The 19,557-nt window shown below is 30.1% G+C and overlaps 1 protein-coding gene across 1 annotated transcript; it reads right to left on the minus strand.

Moving 5' to 3' along the window:
• Nucleotides 1-3,196: 3,196 nt before the first annotated feature.
• On the minus strand, nt 3,197-6,726 carry Apd-3l (apidermin 3 like). The gene is made up of 3 exons (XM_074248001.1): nt 6,679-6,726; nt 4,451-5,078; nt 3,197-4,352 (listed from the first exon to the last, which is right to left on the minus strand). The coding sequence occupies exons 1-3, from the start codon at nt 6,688-6,690 to the stop codon at nt 4,165-4,167; spliced, it is 828 nt and encodes a 275-aa protein (XP_074104102.1). The 5' UTR covers nt 6,691-6,726; the 3' UTR covers nt 3,197-4,164.
• Between the last annotated feature and the right edge of the window lie 12,831 nt (nt 6,727-19,557).

Consider the following 19,557-nt stretch of genomic DNA (forward strand, 5'->3'; position numbering starts at 1 on the left):
TATAAAGTTAAATAAATAAGGAAAATCGATTATTATTATTATTACAGCATTGGTTTCTAGATCAAGTGGAATGGGTAAAAAATTGTTTCATACAATATTTGTAGAAAATTAAGTACTATATCTTCAAATAAATATAATTTTCAGTATATTAATTTATTTTACAAAATTTACGAAAACTGTAAAATTCTGGGTTATTTTTCGACTTTTATTGAACAAGAGTCAACTTTGAGTGATTTCTCGCTATCACCCGAAGTACTGTTTCTTATTGGGTTTCAATCTTGTCATAATAATATAAAAAATTATATCCAGTTTTATCGCTATTCTCTCGAGCGTCCGTTTTAGATGATTAAAGTAAATATAAAATCCGAAAATTATTCAGCTGAAAACAGAAAGCAGTTATAGCTACTTATTTGAATAATCTTTGCAAAATATTTACCTACTGCTAGTACTGTTATCCCGACAAATTACAGAACATCTTAGCAATCAGTAAGATTGATTTAATTCAGAAGCTGTTTACATTCACGTACACTCGCCAGCCATCTGTTAACACTCCAAGAGGTTACTAATCAGCATAGTAAACTTTGTTGATAAATTTCGCGTCAAATTAAGGAAACATAACTGACCTCTTAAGTTTACTAACTTAAGATTTAGTTCGAGTCAGTAAATTTAATGACTGCACTACAAAAAATCGGGAGAGAATCCGGAGTAAATTTCTCTTTCACTAGATCGGAGTATCAGAGTAAAGAAAAAATCCTCCGTAAATGAAGTAGATGAGGAGTTTTTCTTTCTTTTTTTTAGTGGAGTGGATTTTAATTCGGGAAACAGTAAAATTCAGAATCCTTGAAGTAAAATCGATTTTTATTTAGCTGAAACGAGTTGTTAAATGCCAAATTTTTTTTTGTCTCTAAAAAAAATTCTAATTAGGCATTTTATAATTTTTAAACCAGTAATCTATTATAGTATCTATTATATAGTAAATTATATGTTTATTCAATAAAAAAATCAAGAATTCAGTTCACAGAGTAAATCCTATAAAAATTAATATTGATTAAATCTGTCTCGCCGTGAATTTCACTTCAGCAGAGAGTAAATCAATTGAAAATCATCCACTCCCAAATTACTTCGCCATTACTACTCAAATTTTTTACAGTGTGGTAGTACTAAATAAATCTTACTTCTCTTCTTAACATAATTTTTTTTTTGTTTTTCAAATATTCATTAATAAATACAAGGCATTTGAAGACCACTAATGAAGAATTAAAAATTTTTGAACTTATAGAGTTTCGTAATTGGTGGCATAAAACTCGAGAAAATATAATTAATATGATATTAATTTGTTTAACATTTCTTTTGATAGCAAGTTTAGTTTTAATTAACTCATTTGTTCTTAGTTAATGAGTTTTTTTATTGACCTTTGTGCGATAATTGCTTACGAGTCTTTTGGTTAAAGAACTTGAAGTATTCATAGTCAAAATTTTTATTAAATGCATTAAAAATATTAATTAATCCAAATTTGATAGTTAGCTTAATTAATAGTTTGTCTATTGATTACAAGTAGAAATAAATTAATTTTTGTATAAAATATATTCGATCTTTTCTGCATCTTTAAATTAATTTATCATGGCAAGAAATGTGCTAACAAAAGTATCAATTCCAATTATAATTAATTTTTCCAATTAAAATGGATTAATTATTCCGTATTTATATATAACCTTTGAGAAAATTTGAGTGTATTAATCTTTCACCAAACTTTTTTCAGTTATCATACTTCCGGTTGAGTAAAAGATAATGAGAGCAATAAATACGGTACGTTCATGTGTATGTTTGCCGAGAACAGGATTCGCAATTATCCTGACTTTCGAGTGGGTCGTTGATTTGCCGTAGGACCAAAATTACGAGGGCCGTTTGTTATTGAATAGTCTGTTTAAAGTACACGCTGCAAAGTTAATTAATGACTTGAAGAAACTAAAAAAATTAATACCTTGGAAAAACAAATAGTCGAGAAAATTTATCGACAAAGATAAAGAAAAACTTTTTAACTTTAACTAAATAAATATTCAACTTTTTTTTTTTAAATACATTATCTTAATTTCTTTTTAGTATTTAAATTTTGTTATAGTTAATGCAAGTGGTTATTCGAAGCTGTTGCGATATACACTGATAAAAGAATTTGTTTATATTTAACAAGCTTTATTAACTGTTGATAGATGGTTTATTGTTAGATATTCTGATAAATGATTTATTAATATTAAAGTATTTTAATAAATATTTATTAGATGTTAATAAATATACTTTAGTTGCAAAAAATATTATATTACATGTTAAAAAGTGTTTATTGATATTCGATAAATCCTTCTATCAGTGTATTTAGTTAATAATACACTGTACCATAATATACCATGCATAATATGTATGCAATTAAGAAAATATATGTCTAGTTATTGCAAGCGAGGTACGCGTACTTATGTCATAAAGGAATCGAGCAATTGATGCCATAATAGCCGCTATTGATGGTCAGCCCTTGGAGTTAATATGGTCTATATGTGTACAAAGTATTAATTTAATTGCTATAATTATTCCCATTACTAAACAAAGCTCTTGTTATTAATTGGTTAGTATATGCTATGTAACATATTATTAATGCTAGCAATGATAGGAGTTCTTTATGCTGAAAATTAGTATTAAAACGTATTTTTCAGTGATAACATATTATCAAACTTCAACAAATGAAACTATAATAATAATATTAATGACGAACTTAAATATAAATATTTCAATGCAACTCTTGAAAAATTCATTGATTATTTTCATTGAATTATTCATTGAAAACACAAAATTCCTGACAAAATTAGGCGCATAAATTTTAAATTAAAAAGCTGTAGATGATAAAATGTAGTACAATTTCAGTCGATTGTGCAGTTAAAATAATTTTTTTTAAATATTAAGCGAGAAGAGTTATCGACACAATATTATCAAAGTTATAAACAAACCATAGAATGTTTGTTTAATAATGTTCAAATTGAATGATCCAATAACTCTTTGGTGTAATATAAATTGCAGGAGCTTTTTTCTTCATCATTTTGAATCCTGTTTAGTATAAGAATTTATTAACTATCAAATACTTAAGCTACTTATAGATTCTTATTACTACTAAAGGAAGGCTTAACTTATTGATAAATAAATAAAAGGCAAGAAATATGAGTTTTAAATACTGATGCTTTATTTTTTTTATATAAAGTATTGTATAAATGTATAAACGCTATAAATACGTGGTATCTATCTATGGTGGTGGTGGGGTGCTAGTCGTGATCGCATAGAAAGGGTATGACGAGGGCGGGCGGGGTCGAGGGCCGGCGACGGCGCGCCATCTATATACATTGATTCACTCACAGGAACGGCTGACCTACCACAACCCACCAGTCTCCTTCACTGATATAACAATTATGTGTATATATGTATGGTAACATAGTAATATATATATTAATGTATAAGTATGCATGTACAATACAAATACTCAATATATACACTGATATGCGAATATATATATATATATACACATATATATTTATATATAAATATATATAGATATATAAAAATAAAAAAATTAAAAGAAAGAAGAAGACATGGACGAGTATGTAATAAAAAATATGTATGCTTATATGCTGCAGTGAGTTGAACATCTACAAAGAACCGTTTGATGGGCAGGTGTTACCTCATCAAGGGATAGTACCTTGTCAGTGAGTCGATCGGGTGAACTACATTGGAAGAGCCAAGTGAGTAGACGGCAACCTGGCTGTTCAATAAAACAGAACAGCTTTATTGGTTTTTCGAATTTCATTTGGTTTTATCCAAATAAGACTGCTTCTCATCGTCGAATGTCTACACTTCTAGCTGTGATGATGATGGTGATGCCGGAAGTGATGCTTGAGGTCAAACGGTGTAATTTTATAAATTTAATAGTGATCCGTAGATGAGAGACAATTATTTGGTAAAGTCAGTAGTGTAGCCCAGATGGTGATTGGGTGCCCAATTTATCTCACAAACTAGTGTTCAACTACTCCTTGGTTACATGCTGAGGGCTTATATTTTTAAATTGTAGATAGGTATGATTGTGGTAAGTTCGCCGCCGTCACCGCACCGAGATCGCTGGGGTCCTGGACCGTCTTACTGCCATTTACCGTGACCATGGCCGTGGATTGGGGCGGGGATGATAGCTCCGTGGGAGCCAAGACCAGCGTGGATTGCTCCAGATGGTCCGTTGATCACAGCAACTCCGGCATCGTGTCCACCAATGGCACCGTGGATTCCTGGACCACCACCAATGACGGCAATGGCACCTGGACCTCCGAAACCTGCTCAAATTAAAATGAAAATAGAATTAGTTAAACATGCATTATTATTAATAATAATAATTGTCAATAGGTGACTGAACATAGTGAAGAATACTGACCACCGAATCCACCACCGGGAGCAGCAGCAGCAGCAGAGCCAGAGCTACCGTCGTCACCGTTGATTCCACCGGCACCGGCGTAGAAAGCAACACCTCCGTAGCTGGGTCCAACAAGGCTAGCGGTAGCCTGGGATGGTCCAACAAGGGTGGCAGTTCCTTGGGATGGTCCTACAAGGGTGGATGGTCCAGCAGCGGGTCCAACAAGGCTGGCGGGTCCGGTACGGGGTCCTCCTACGGATTTAGCTCCTTCTTGGGGTCCTACGAGGTCTGATGGTCCGCTCTGGGGTCCAACGTTGGCTTTTGGTCCTTCTGCGGGTCCGATGTCAGATCGGCCTCCAGTTACTCCACCAGATACAATTTGTTGTACTCCCGCGGCACCAGCAGCGGCAGCAGCACCAGCAGCGTAGCTGGCACCAAGACCACCAGATCCCAAGCTGGAGGCTCCTCCTTGGAGGGAGGCTGCGGTTCCAGCACCAGCGGCGAGTCCACCGCTAAGTCCGGCTCCACCGTGTCCGGCGAATCCGTAACCACCTCCGTATCCACCGTGACCTCCGTAACCGTGACCGTGGTAACCTCCGTGGGCGATTCCGGCACGGGCCGCCGCCACAGCCAAACAAGCGAACACAATCTTTAATAAAAAATTTAACAGAAGGTTACATTAGTTTTTAATGTTATTGTTATTGTTATTGTACAAATCGTTGCTCCACGAAACAATTATTTGCAATGAGTTATGTTCCTGGTACTTTCCCAACTCATTTCAAGTAACTATTCAGTGGCTGTATATGTCCGATTTGATTACAGGAAGCTGAGAACGTATCATGGCCGAGTCGTAACAGTCAGTCGAATACCACCAGTCTAACAAACTAACGATTATGGTCTAACGTCGCACTCTCGGTTGTCGGGAGGTGCATAATCGTTGCTTTCACTTTCAATCCTCGGGGATCTAATAATCTATCACCATTATTACCATTGCTATTGCTATTCTTATCCGGTGTATTATTGAGGAAATAGAAGTTTAAAAAAGTTGCTAGAGACAACTTACAGAAATTACTGCTGCCCGATATTTAATATTTAACTTATCATATCACTGTCACAATAGTTGAGGAAAATGTAAAAACAAGTCACGCGATAAATAATAATATATCCGTGTTTTAAAATAATGTACGCGGAATTGAAAACTTTGTTTACCGAGTTTAGCTGAGTTATTATGTCATAAAGGGTGTAACAAGCGAAACTAACTGTCGTTTTTAATTTATACAACATACACGGTGCTATAATGTTTCATAATTGGAGTGATAGTACAAGCCGATTGCAATTTTGCTAGTTAACGAAACAAACTGGATACCCAAGATCCGTATTTGGGTAACGAATTCTTCCCAGCCCATTACGTTGCTAACTAGTGTACTGGGAGATACAGAAAAAGTAGGTTGATTGCCACAAACGTAATCGTAAATAGTTCATCATTACTGTATATACGTATGTATATATATTTATTTGTTTTATTTTTACTCAAGTCTTTTTTAAGAAAATAATTATTTTTAGTATGCGTTATTTCGAGCGGGAACTAAAAGTAACTGCATCGTTTTAATTAAAATTATGTATGTAGTTTCTAGACTTTTCACGACGAGGTGTAGTTCTTAGTTTATTTATTAATATTACTGAACCGCATTTTTAATAAGTGGAGTACGAAAAGAAAAATGTTGAATTATTAGAAAGTTTAGAAATTTATAAAATCTTGTTTGCCCGTTATTATTTTTTCAAGTAATTAAAAATATTTTTTGCACCATTTTAAATATTATTTTTTTTTGTTGACGAAAAAAAAGTAGTCTCGATGACTCGAATAACCGGTTTAGTAAGTAAGATTGATCTTAATAATGAGTAGCCATGCAATAACCGGTTTTACGGTACTCGTAGTATATTGGCGTGGTCAGTTCTTTGTTGTTATGAATGAGAAGTGATTTGTTGAGAAAATAATTAATTGAACTTTTCAATAAAAATTGATTAGTATAAATTTTGAAAATGTTAATGAAAAATGATTAAAAAATTTTAAAAAGTGATCAAAAAATTAAAAAATCAAGAGCCCTGAAAAAATACTCGTAGGGCTTGAATTAATGATTATAATAATGAGAAATGATTTAACAATAATAATGATGATGATGATGACAATAGAAAATATAAAGTGGACAATAGGCTGTTGTATAAGCCTGTGACCATCCCGTAATACTCACAAAGGTCTTCATATTTGTTGTGTGTATGGTGGGTTGATAGTCCGGTGAATGACTGACTTGGGTTGGGTCGGTGGGCCTTATATACTCCTAAGTCTACTCTGGCCACGCTCCACAATCACCATCCTTTCGAAAGCAACGCGCCTCCACCCTCCTCTCCTCATGAAAAACTATAATCCTCAATTGCCGATATACGATGGTCGTATTTAGTGGTAAGAGGTAGGGCGAGGAGGTACGGGGTGGATTGCTAGGTAGGCCAGCAACCGCTTCGTCTACCGAAGCTATTTCTCCCCTGGCCTCTCGCTTTACCGCTTTGGGTTTGCCTTCGCCCTCTCTCTCTCTTTCTCTTTCGCTCCTTCTCCTCAGAGCCAACCTGAGAACACCGTACCAAGTGCACCAGGCACCGGGTTACCTGGTCACCTACGATACGCGTGCGGGCGTGGTGTTAAGTCTAGCTATTGCACTGGTCCATCGGCAGGTGAATTTACATCATCTAATATCGCTTTTGCGTTTGCTGATTTTTATTCTCAATTTTTGATGCCTAATTATTTAAAGTTTCGAATTATTGTTTACGATTTCATTTTTTAGAGTCTAAAAATTATTCAGAAAAATATTGAATTTATAATAACTGTTGAACGCGACGATCACTGTCAGATCAAAATAACAAGCTTACGTAAATTCTGAGTTCACGTAAACTCTATTACCTTACCTTACATTGAAAATGAAGATCAAAAAAAATTTATATACAATTATTACAGCTCGCCAAAAATTGAAAATAAAAAAAAAACATATATATTTACATTTAAGATTTTTTTTTCGTGTCTGACTAATATTTTTAATTGTGTCAATTTATATTTAATCCGAACTTTTTCCTTTGCAATGTATCAAATTTTTAGAAGTTTAGTTGACAGTACTTCTTGTAGAACACGAAAAATATTAACCAGAATTAACAACAATTTTTCGAAATGTTTTAGAAAATTTGATAACTATTTTTTGATTATATATTAACGAATTTTGTATGAATATTTTATTAAATAATGACCATGGAAAAATAATAAGATCAAACTTTAATAATATAATACCTCAGTTTTTCAAAAATAATTACAAACTGTAATGAATAATTTTCGTATAATTGCTTAAGCAAAAATCGAACAAATCCGATTCTTTAAAGTTTAATGGACTCATAATTTCTATAAGATAAAAACTATAAAAAGGATAAGGAACCATTTCTTAAGAAGACAATTTGGAAGATTTGTGTTAATAAATACTAGGTCAAGGACGAGAGTAGTCCAGAAAGATCAGCCATTAAATTAAATTACTTAGATTGTTACGATAAAGTAACTTTCAACTGATGCAACTAAAGAGTTTACTGTTGCTGAGAGAGCAGATTCTGATAGCGTAAGGCCGGATGCACAGCCAGATATTCGGGGTTATCGTAATATAACTGGGATTTATTACTCAATGACCACTTGGGCGGGTGCATTGTCCGGGAAATATCGTCTTCGAGTGACCACTTCCCAAGTTGTTAGACTCTTCTGCTCATTAATTTACTTTTTTCTCGGGCAATAAAAATAAAACCACATACTTGGAAAGATAGTCCGACATTTAAACCTAATTAACGGTGTGCTGTTCAAAGTAAAATTAATTTATTTATTTTCTTTTGGTCATAGTTTTCGTTATAAATTACCAAGTTTGATGACATGACAGCTTTTCCCCAGAAATTTATCACATCGGAATTCAATGCAGTCAGCTAACAAAATATCTCGAAAAGTTGCCGCTTTAAATTGTGACGAAAAACAACAGTGATTAAAAGTTTACGACAGAGCTGCTGAGAAGTTGGTTTTATCAAAATAGAAAAAAGGAGTTGAATTTTTTTTTCAGTAGATTGCTTACTGTCAGCCAGTAAACGATTACTTCAACCTACTAATTTAATAGTTGACTGCCAGAGGGTTGATTCCCACGTCAATTCATGTGAATTATCCTCGGGTAGTCGTGTTCTCATTTTTTTTTTTTTCATAACTCGATACTGGATACTTAATTCTGCAAAAACAGCTAACGATCAAGTTATTCTTAATGAATAATGAATATTGAATAAATTAAAACAATGCAATAAGGATTATTGTTGATAACAGTCTTCGAGAGAAGAAAAATGTTATTTAGTATGCAGGATAAAGAATTTAGGAATGAGTTTAAAGAAAAATATAGAGTAAATATAAATTAAAAAAAAAAAAAAAAAAAAAAACTAAGTTGAAAAAATGTAATTTCATTTCCTGATAAATTTTTCGTGAAAGTGGTTATATGTAAAGTTTTTTCCACGATCATATCGTAGAAAGTGAAAGCCATTATTCGACAGTAGAGAAAAAATGCATCAGCGTCCAATCGGCGTGAGCGGAGCTAAGACGGCAATGGTTATACAGTCCAGAGCTCGTGCGAATCTTTTTCGTTCGGCCGTGACCGGTTTATATATATATATCTGCGTGTCGCGTTGTTAAGACTCCCATTTGCCTTCACCCCAAAGTAACGCGAATAACGTCGACCGCTTGTGGTTTTATCACACATTAAACGTTCTTAATCAAATAGTCTATATGTGATTAGTCATTAACAGTTTATATTAACTGCAGTTTTAGCCTTTTTTATTGTAATCGTAAATTATTTTATCATCACTAACAGTAAATTCATTTGAAGATCTCTATATATTGTCATTAATAAAATGGACTAGATTCTGTAAAATAATCAGCTAAAAGTTTTTATCTAAATTTTGTTATTGTTACTGTGGAATTTATTATTTAGAGTAAAAATATATTATAATCGTAGAAATAGTAATCGAAAAATTTCAACTGAAGATCTTTTACAAATCCATGAGAAAAGATAAAAAATAAATATTCTAAAAGTTGGTGCAATTCATTTAATAGAAATATTGATAAAAAATTTCGGTTAAAGTTAGGTGTAGTAAAATGGCGTCGTTTAATGAAATGGTGGCATGCACGCGCGCAATTAATTTAGGCACAAAGTTATGTTTCAGACAGTTGATAATTTTTTTTTGATGATTAAGAGTATTTTTTCTCTCTTGTAGATTGCGCTTTATTCAGAATTAATTTATTGCTATTAGGAAGGATGAATAAGTATTGAGGTGTTTCGAAAATTTATTCCCAAAATTTTTTTACCGTTTTAAAAGGTGTCGTGAGCAGTAAGCGAAAAAGGTTTTTTTGAATATGTCAAAATTTATCTGATTAAGTTTAAATTCCTTGTGCCACATATTATTACAGAAAATTCATTATTATATGAAATTTTTCCATTGATAAGTGTTAACAAGGCATAAAAGTCTGAAATTAAAAGTTTTTTTTCATCTTAAGAACGATTGATGTAACCCGAAAAAGTTATCGATAAATTTGATAAATTTCAAGAAAAAATGAACTTGAAATTTTATTTTATTGAAAAAACAGATCTATTTATTGATGGATTTGAAACTCAACATATTAATATGCAGTCACTAAATTACATTAATTAATCTCAAAAGAAAAAAAAAACTACAAAGATTATTCGATAAAAAAAGCAATAATGTATTATACTAACGAGGTTGTGTTTTGCTCAATCTCATTGTTAGATAAATAAGTAACGGTCATGCTTCTATTGACATGCTTTTTTACAAGTAAATTAAATAAAATTTGTCACGCTCAATTCAAACATTTTAATGCTTGGTTACACAAACTATTAAATTTTCTTCTAATCTTTTATTTATTTCTTTATAAAGTAGTTTACAATTTCGTTGGTCAGCTATCGAGTTTACCGAATAATATCGTACTAAAAGTAAAGAGTGTCCGTGCCGATCGATTCGCATTGTATGGGACCCAGGAAATCGCAGTGACATGCGTAGGTGGAGTTAGAGGGAAAGTTCTGATAGTCTTTGATATGGGTTTTTTTTTGTTTTTTATTTGCTTCTATCATTTTTCGGGGTCAACTAGAGAGTATTAAAATGTAAAACTAATGCATTCGCCATCTCGGGTGCCGTATATTATCTCTTATCTATTTCTTCGTCTTATGTGTGATACTTTCAATCTGTACACATGCATATTATTATCATGTATGCTAATATTAAATGCGATAGACATATTTTATAAAACTTGATAGTTTTAAAAAGATATACTTTTTATGAAATTGATAAAAAATGTAATGGTACTTTCTAGATTGCGTGAGTTAATAACTAGTTATAAATCTATGCAAATTATTGATAATTAAATATGTGACAGTTTATTAAATATGCATTAGACAGTGCATATTAGACAGTTTTTGCAGCACTTTTATTTTAATTAAATTTATTCAGTATTTCTAGTTGCAGTTGATAAACTTTTAAAACATTTATATTTTTTTAATTTGTCACCATTTTTTATATGAAAATATTTGTCTACTGCTTCTACATGGGAAAATATAGGTATTTGTCGCGTACATATTTGTATATCCCGACAAATTGACCATCTATACGACAGGGAGAACTTTATATTCGACTTTGCCAGCATATGTTCATGTACACGATAATTTTTTAGTATAGGTTATTGATATGTCCTATATTATATTATACGTTGTATCCTACAGTGATTAACTATTGCAAACTGTTAAGGCGTATGAGTATTAGAACTCACGAATTACTCGTTGATGAGCAGAATTCAATAATTTGAGTTATCTACATAATTCAAATATTCAATATAGAATTTGAATTAAATGTCACGATATTACATTAGCAACCTGCAATCACTATGCGATTGCCAAGAATTAATCATTATGATTAAAATAGCTTTAGCTTACTGATTTTTCGATTCTTTTAATCACAATATACATCGAAAAAAAAACAATACTAAAAATTATCAATAATTTAATAGATAAATGTGACGATACAGACTTATAGAATCAGTAAGCTATTTAAAACTTAATTTAAAAAATTTACTATCACCAAAAATATATTTCAATCATGGAAAGGCATCAATTCCCGCCTAGACCTTTTTGATAATAATAAATTCAACTATAATCACTTTTAAAATAAAAATATGTTAGTCACAAAATTTCCTTTTTCTTTTAATTCCATGAATTAATATTTATAACCAGAATCACGTGCACAAAACAAAATATTAATATATTAAATATAAAAATTTTATCCATCGTAAAATTCGAATCTATTTAGAGCTACTTCGTAAACTTATAATTATAATAAACAACTATCGCTGACAACCATATAAAACCTTGAAAACACATCAAGTCAATTTCTTTCCAATTATATTAAACTATACATTGAAAAAATAAATAAATAAAATAAAACATATTATTATGTAAATAGGCTGACGACAAAATTTTTCTTATTTTCTTCGTTATAGGGATTATTATTAGAAAAGAAATTATAACTTTTTTGTTCATGTTATGTGGTCAGGATTATTATTAACTTTTTTATGGATCGATGTTAATGTGATCAAGAAGAAGCATCGGATTGGAAACACGGAAGTGATACAGCCGATGCTTTGTATATTTTACAGTGAATACTGCCGTTGTAGTCAGACTGACATTATTATAATCTCATGTCTACCCTGTTCTTGAGGGTTGACGTTACGCTTCATCAAGATTAAAACGGGATCTATATAATACAATATCACACCATTTTTTAAATTTTCGCACAAGTTATTATTATTTCACAGGATAACAAAGAAAATGCATATTTTATGTTAACTAAATTTTTTTTCTTCGTTTTTTATATTTATTTTTTTATTTACATTAAAATAGACTTGTGTGAATAAAAACATGTAGTATAGGGTGCTAGAATAATATTCAACGGAAAATTAAAGAAAAAAAAATCAGCTCACTACATTGTTGAAAATAGACGCTTTTTTACAAATGAAGTAATGCAGGTTGAATAAATTTTATAGAAAATAAAACTTTTAACGAGGTCAAATAATTACTTTTTTTTTTTTTTTAATTTTACGGGGAACGAGAAGTTTTTTTTGTTCGCTCTAACTGCAAAAACTACAGAATGGATTGACATGAAACACCTTTTTTAGGATGTAGCGTTTTGAATTTTGGCAAAAAAAAAATTTTTTTTTTTTTTTTTTCAAATCTCCTCGGCAATGTTATTAATATTTGAAATTCAAAATTTTTAATGAAAAATCTAACAAGCAGTTGACCGGCAGGCCGTTAACCGCTTTTCAAATTATTTTTTTAATGTCTATGTTTTATAAAAAAAAAAACTTCTAACCAAATTTCGTCCACATTGAAAGACGTTCATTCTAACTATTGACCGATTTGATATTGAATGGAATGATCCGTTTACACATAAAATTTCTAACGATTTACTGACTCATCGTGATAATCTTAAAGTAGGCAAAACTATTTTTTTCTTATAACGTAGATACCAGTACAATCCAAATTCTATAATAGTCTAATAGTGGGGGTGTTCATTAAAACAAATTACTATTTGTGAACTACAGCTCTTTTAGATTTGGAACTCAGCAGAAATATATCTGTTGTCATTTAGGAATCAACTGAAGGTGCACATGATAGCTAAACAGGGATTGCGAAAGTGATAATTTATCTTATATTTTACTCCTTATGAATATTTGTATATACGAAAAAAGATCTCATTAGTCTTGGTGAATAAAGAACGCCTGAGAATAGTTTTTGTGAAAATTAACTTTTGAAAAAAATTATTGGGAAGAGATGAGTGATGTACAAAAAAAATTAATATTTTTTTAAATTATATTAGGTGAATTGTTTCATATTATATAGGTTATATGATAGATTGCCAGAAAATCTTCACGAGGTGCGAAAAAAAAGATATTGAGATGGACTCCATATGCAGGTCGTGTGAGAGTGATGAGTAATGTAGAGAAAAAGTCACATAATCTATGACTTTTTAAGACTTGAATTTAAGAACAGATCCTTTCATTTTCCATCATATTTAATCAAAATTTGCTTGCAACAATCATTTTTTGAGCAGTGGAAAAAAGTAATTATGAGTTTCCCAAAAATTGACATTACCAGTGACTTCATAATCTAAAGATCGGAAATTTTACATACATATTCGTTTTACTGACCAAAAAACAAATTAATTGTATTTTTATTGCGGAGCTGCAGGAATTTAGTAGATCAAAATCAATGAACTTTTAAAACGATTGATTTAGGACATAAAAATTTGGCTAATTTTTTCGTTAGAATCCGTTAAAAACATGTTTAATATATATTTCTCAAATAGTTTATGTCATTGACAAAATTAAAATTTGCAAAAGTAATCGTTGTACTTAAAGTGGTGCGTATTTTAACTTACACTTAAAATTCCCAGCGAAGTAGGCTAGGAATTACTAGCAATGAAAATATATAATCAGGAAAACTTTGCATCGGAACTGGATGCAATCTTCCGATAAGATAATTCAATATTGCGATTCTAAATTCATCCAGCGATTCTGAGGTGAATTCGATTATGTAGTTCAGATTTATAGAAATTTATAGGCAAGTAGACAAAATCAAGGATTAATTAAGGAAATAAATTTTTCATTTCGCAACTTTAGTCCTGCAAAAAAATAAAAATCCATTTATTTGGTTTTCAAATTTATTTTAGTTTGATTGAATAGCAGACTTGTCTGACAAGTATATTATACTTTCAATTAGTGTATAATTAACTTATTTATTTTTTTTTTATAATGTTATACAGTGTGTATTGTAATTGAGTAATAGATGGATGGAGTTTCGTAATTATTATTAATTAGATGAGAAAGTGTAAAAAAATTAGTAGATGTATTTACATATGAAATTCATATTAATTATATAAAATAATCTCGCGTGTATTTTTAGTTATAAATATTTAAAAGTCAATTTCTATCAAATAAACTGAATTAAATTAAAAAATATTTTTCAAGTTCTTTGAAAAAAAAATAATGCCGACTTATGCCATTTGGTCATGGTTTACGGCACAGTAGCACACCGGAACGGATGTGCGACGATTGCTTGAAACACTTTGCACCAAAAACAAATATTGAAATGTAATAATCTCATATACAATTATATGTAATTGCTAACTTAATTTTTTTTACTTTCTGCTAAGAAAATTTAAGAACTCAAAGTCACACATAAATTGTATTTTTGAGCTTGAAGAACTCAAAAAGATCATTAGTGCAATTTTAAGCGCCTAGGTATGGAATTAGCGGAAAGTTGTAGAGATGGCCTTCAGGGTCAACCGTTTTCCTAATTTTTCCTTTTATCAATTTGCTGAAACAAACTGAAGGTATCAAACAAACTGAAAGCGATTTGACATCCAACATTTTCTTGTATCAGCTCACAAAAGGTCAATATCTCCGTAGAATATATTTCCCTAATAATATTTGTTTTCTTCAATCGCCATCTCATTTTCTTTCTTGATATTCATTTTGTCTGTCGTATTATTCTGCAACATCAGTACTGTAAAGTACTTGGTAGTACTCAGTAGACTGGAAAAAAATGCCATCCGAATCCTATCTCCAATATCGACAACATGACGTCATTTTATTCTACAAACTGCCGTTTATCGATTTACTTCTTAATATTATTTTCTCTACTTGTTTTACGCCTTAAACAAAAGCGATTGCATTACTCTATAGCTATATACGTAAGTACGGTATAAAAACTGTCGTTTCTGCAGAATCACAGACACCTTTTAAATGAGGTAAACACTTGAACCGTCAAATTTGTTTCTATTGAAAAACGAATCATATTTATTAAAGCGATAAGACCGAGAAAAATTTCAGCGATGCATTTTTTTTATGAAACTTAACATTTTTTTCTTCAATAAAATAATGTAATCATTTTTTTTTTATTAATTATACACTACAAAACATAAATCATAAGATAATTTTTTTTTTTGTTATTTAACTCAAACAAAGATTTATTGATGCGTAGCTCATAAGAAATTATTTGGAAATTGAAAAAAAAAATTTATTTTTAAGTAACTTTTATATTTTTTGATACATTCATTTTTTCAATCTAGTCAATTGTTACGCGAGAATAACTACTTTGAAAGCTGCAAGCCCGATTGAAATTGGTTTGTTCACTCGAAATTTATCATGGACAGAATTGAAAAATGAAAATAAGGAGAAAACAAATTCGATAATTTTTTTTTAATTCATTTTCTCACGTAAAAATAATCATATTTTTCGCTATCTTTGAGTTCATAACCTATTGAATTAAGAGTAGATTATTTATAAACATACAATAGAGTTATATTTATATATTACTCTATACCTTCATTAAATGCATTCAAAAGGAATATACATACAAAGAGCTCTTAGTCTCAACTAACAGAAACCATACCTGAAAGTGCATCAGATATTTGAGTCGTACTTCTGGTATTTTATTACATCTCCCTTACCAACATATTTCTATATGCTTGAACAACTTATACTGCTTTTTTACTCAAATAAAAATACTGTATCTATTTGATAAACATTTATTCCCCGAAAATATATGTTAAGTGCTCTTATAAATAAAAGTAAAAGGCAAAAATATTGAATACCTCAGATAACTTCTGAAGATTGAAGGTGAAAAAATATCTGCATATATAAATAATCACAATATAATTAAGTTTTTTTCAACTCACAATTTGTCATTAATTTATTTCCGCAAGCTGCATATTTCAATATGTAAATAAATGTCGCCGAATAAATCAGAAGATAATTTTTTTTCCAATATAATCCAACTGTAATCACAACATTTGTTAATTTATGTTTATGTTATAAATATTTTAGATAATTTTTTTTAGTTTGGATAATTTAAAATCACAATACATTATCAGTGATCAGCCTTATCAGTTTATAAATGAGAATAAAAAATAATTTGTTATAACTTTATTTTGTCTAAAAATATACCCGAGTCGCAATTTGAATCGTAGATCCAACGTATTGAACGTTCAAATCGTAGGTTGAGCGTATTAAACATTGATAACGTAGAATCAACGTATTGAATGTTCAAATCGTCATTTGAACGTAATGGACGTTAAAAACGTTTGTTGAACGTATCCAACGTATTATAAATGTGAAGAGAACTAATAATGGGTGAAGATACTATTATTAAAACTACTTAAATAATTATACATTTTTAATTTTTCTTAGCGGGAGGTTAAAAATTTTATTTTTTTTTTTTTTTGTAAAAATTTAGTGGTACAAAATTTTATCAAATTGTATAAAAAGTATATCACTTTATATACAGATTTATGAGGCCAATTTTGGTATAAAATCGTATGAATGATATTCCATAAAATTTTAATTAATTTTGGAAACCATTTCGAGGGTAAAAAATTTCGATACAGCATTTCCATAAAAAAAAATAGTAAATTTACGATAAGAAATATAAAATTTTCCTAACAGACCAGAAAAAAAATTTCTCTGTGTCTATCTACTTTTTAAACATGTGTAGTTATTCGAGTAGTTTTACTAATACTTATTTTCACCTATTATTGGTTCTCTTCAAATTTATAATACATTGGATACGTTCAACATACGTTTTTGACGTCCATTACATTCAAATGACGATTTCAACATTCAATACGTTGATCCTACGTTTTCAACGTCTAATACGCTCAACCTACGATTTGAACGTTGAATACGTTGACTTTACGATTTAAATTTCGACTCGGTTAGGTAGATAAATTAACGCCCCAATATTTACATTCCTAATAGGCAAATAAATAAAATCCATCATTTTATCATGGATTTTTTGAGCGATTTATTCTCTTGAAAGATTCTTCTGATTATCGGTCATCCTAACAAAATATAACGTGCGGTATATATTTATAGAAAAGTACAAAGAGATATAGAACTTGAAAGTGTCTTGCGTAACGGCGAGTAAAACAGGATAGTGTTGGATACTAACGCTGCTGCCCACTGGACTATTTCCGTGTTCTAAGCGCTCGTTCGGGCATAAATTTTCGATTCATATCCCATGAACATTACATTGTCGTCATGAGTTAAACTATAAAACGAGGAAATCGACATCGTGACTCTTTAGAAATATAACATCGCCAACACTCGATCGCATTCTGTTTATCTCTATGCTGAAAGAATATCATTCCTATAAAAATATACATTACAAATTATATATTATTTATTCAACCATTAAAGTTAATACGCAAACCGCTGTTAAATTTATCAATTTTACAATATATATACCGTATTCATTTTATTATGTTCAATATTTAATATTCTATAGTATATTAACTTACATAACACAAATACAGGTAATGTTACGAGTTATAAGTCTGTGTTATGTTATAAAATAATACGATAAATAATTTACAAAGGAATATAGCAAAGAAATATAGACAAGCAATATGCGCTTGTGTATAGGTATACTACCCATAGGCTCGTGATTTATTGAGCGAGACCATACAATCGAATTGACCCACGTCGTGATGCAGAGAGCTAGCGTATTTTGCATTGCAGTACAGAAGTAGAGGACACTGAAATACACACACATATGTATATATATATATATATATATATATATATATATATATATATATATATATATATATATAATTTTTTAGCCTATGCCTAAGCGTGTGGGAACGCAGACGATTATGTTGAATTACTATCGGGCGCGTCTTAGGGTCTATGAAAATAAATGACTCTTTGTCTATATATTGGTTTAAACTTTTCCTGTAATATACTTATCTGTTACGTATAGAGTTCTATCTACAATATAACTAGATGCTTTTATATCTAATTAACTGTTCTATGCTTTTGTTATTGCGATTAATAAAATATAATGTTTATCGAGAAATGTTCATTGTTATTTTAAATAGCAAAATTAATATCATTATACACATATCTGATGCACAAATGTCGCAGTTTTTATCATTTCGCATCCTGGGAAAACCGGGTAAATTATTCCATCTCAGGAAACCTTGTGCGACTGCTGAAAAATACATTATGAGCAAATTTTAATAGTTCAATTAACATTGGGAGGAATTAAAGAAAAATATTTAGATTGATATTTTTTAAATGTAAGAACTGTAAGAATAAAAACAAAAAAAAATTGAAATTTTTATTTAACTTAATTTAAAGGCGTACTCTGGTCTAAAAATGAAAAAAAAATCGATTTTCCTTTTTTTTTTTTTTTTTTTTTTTCATACTTTAAAAGCTCAAATTTTTAAGCATAAGTTTCTAAGAAAATATTGTTAAATTCCAATTATTTTCGGAGTTACCGTTATGTTTGTGACATTGATTGACATTCATAATCAATTTTGAAAATAAAAAAAAATACAATATTATTTTTTCGACAATTTTTTTACTTATTGATTTGGAATGAATTTTATATTTTTCGTTATAGGGTTCTAATATTATTTCAATAAAAGTTGTATTTTATTTAAGACAGAATTTTTGTTATAGAAATGAATAAAACATTCGAAAAACTTATGTATACATTAAAATTTGAATTTTTTGATTAAATTATGTTATATTAATCTAAATAAACTATACACTATTGAAAATTAAACCAATCAATTATTGTTCAATTAAAATGTTAAAGTGATAAAACCATGAGCACCTAAAAGTTTTCATGAAAAATAAAAATTGCAAAACAAAATAACTCAAATGCATTCTTCATAGACTTGTATAATGGGCATGTATATTTGTTAGAATATGCTGATAGACGAGATAATAAATGATAAGTGAACTTTTAAATAGAAGAAGATTGATAATCGCGATGAAAATGTGAGCAGAGATACAAAATAAATGAGCCGATCTGGTGCATCTGCCACTTATACCCGCTTTCATATCATATAATTCTCGTTCCGATGAAAATGTAATAACAGTTAACGAGGCACGGCTGTAGAAATGAAGAGTACCGTCTTGAATTTTATTCACCAACGTTTTATTTTTT

The sequence above is a fragment of the Cotesia typhae genome, unplaced genomic scaffold, assembly GCF_013202065.1.
Source record: "Cotesia typhae breed Kobodo isofemale line unplaced genomic scaffold, CoteBio_Ctyphae contig_5, whole genome shotgun sequence".
Lineage (NCBI taxonomy): Eukaryota > Metazoa > Arthropoda > Insecta > Hymenoptera > Braconidae > Cotesia > Cotesia typhae.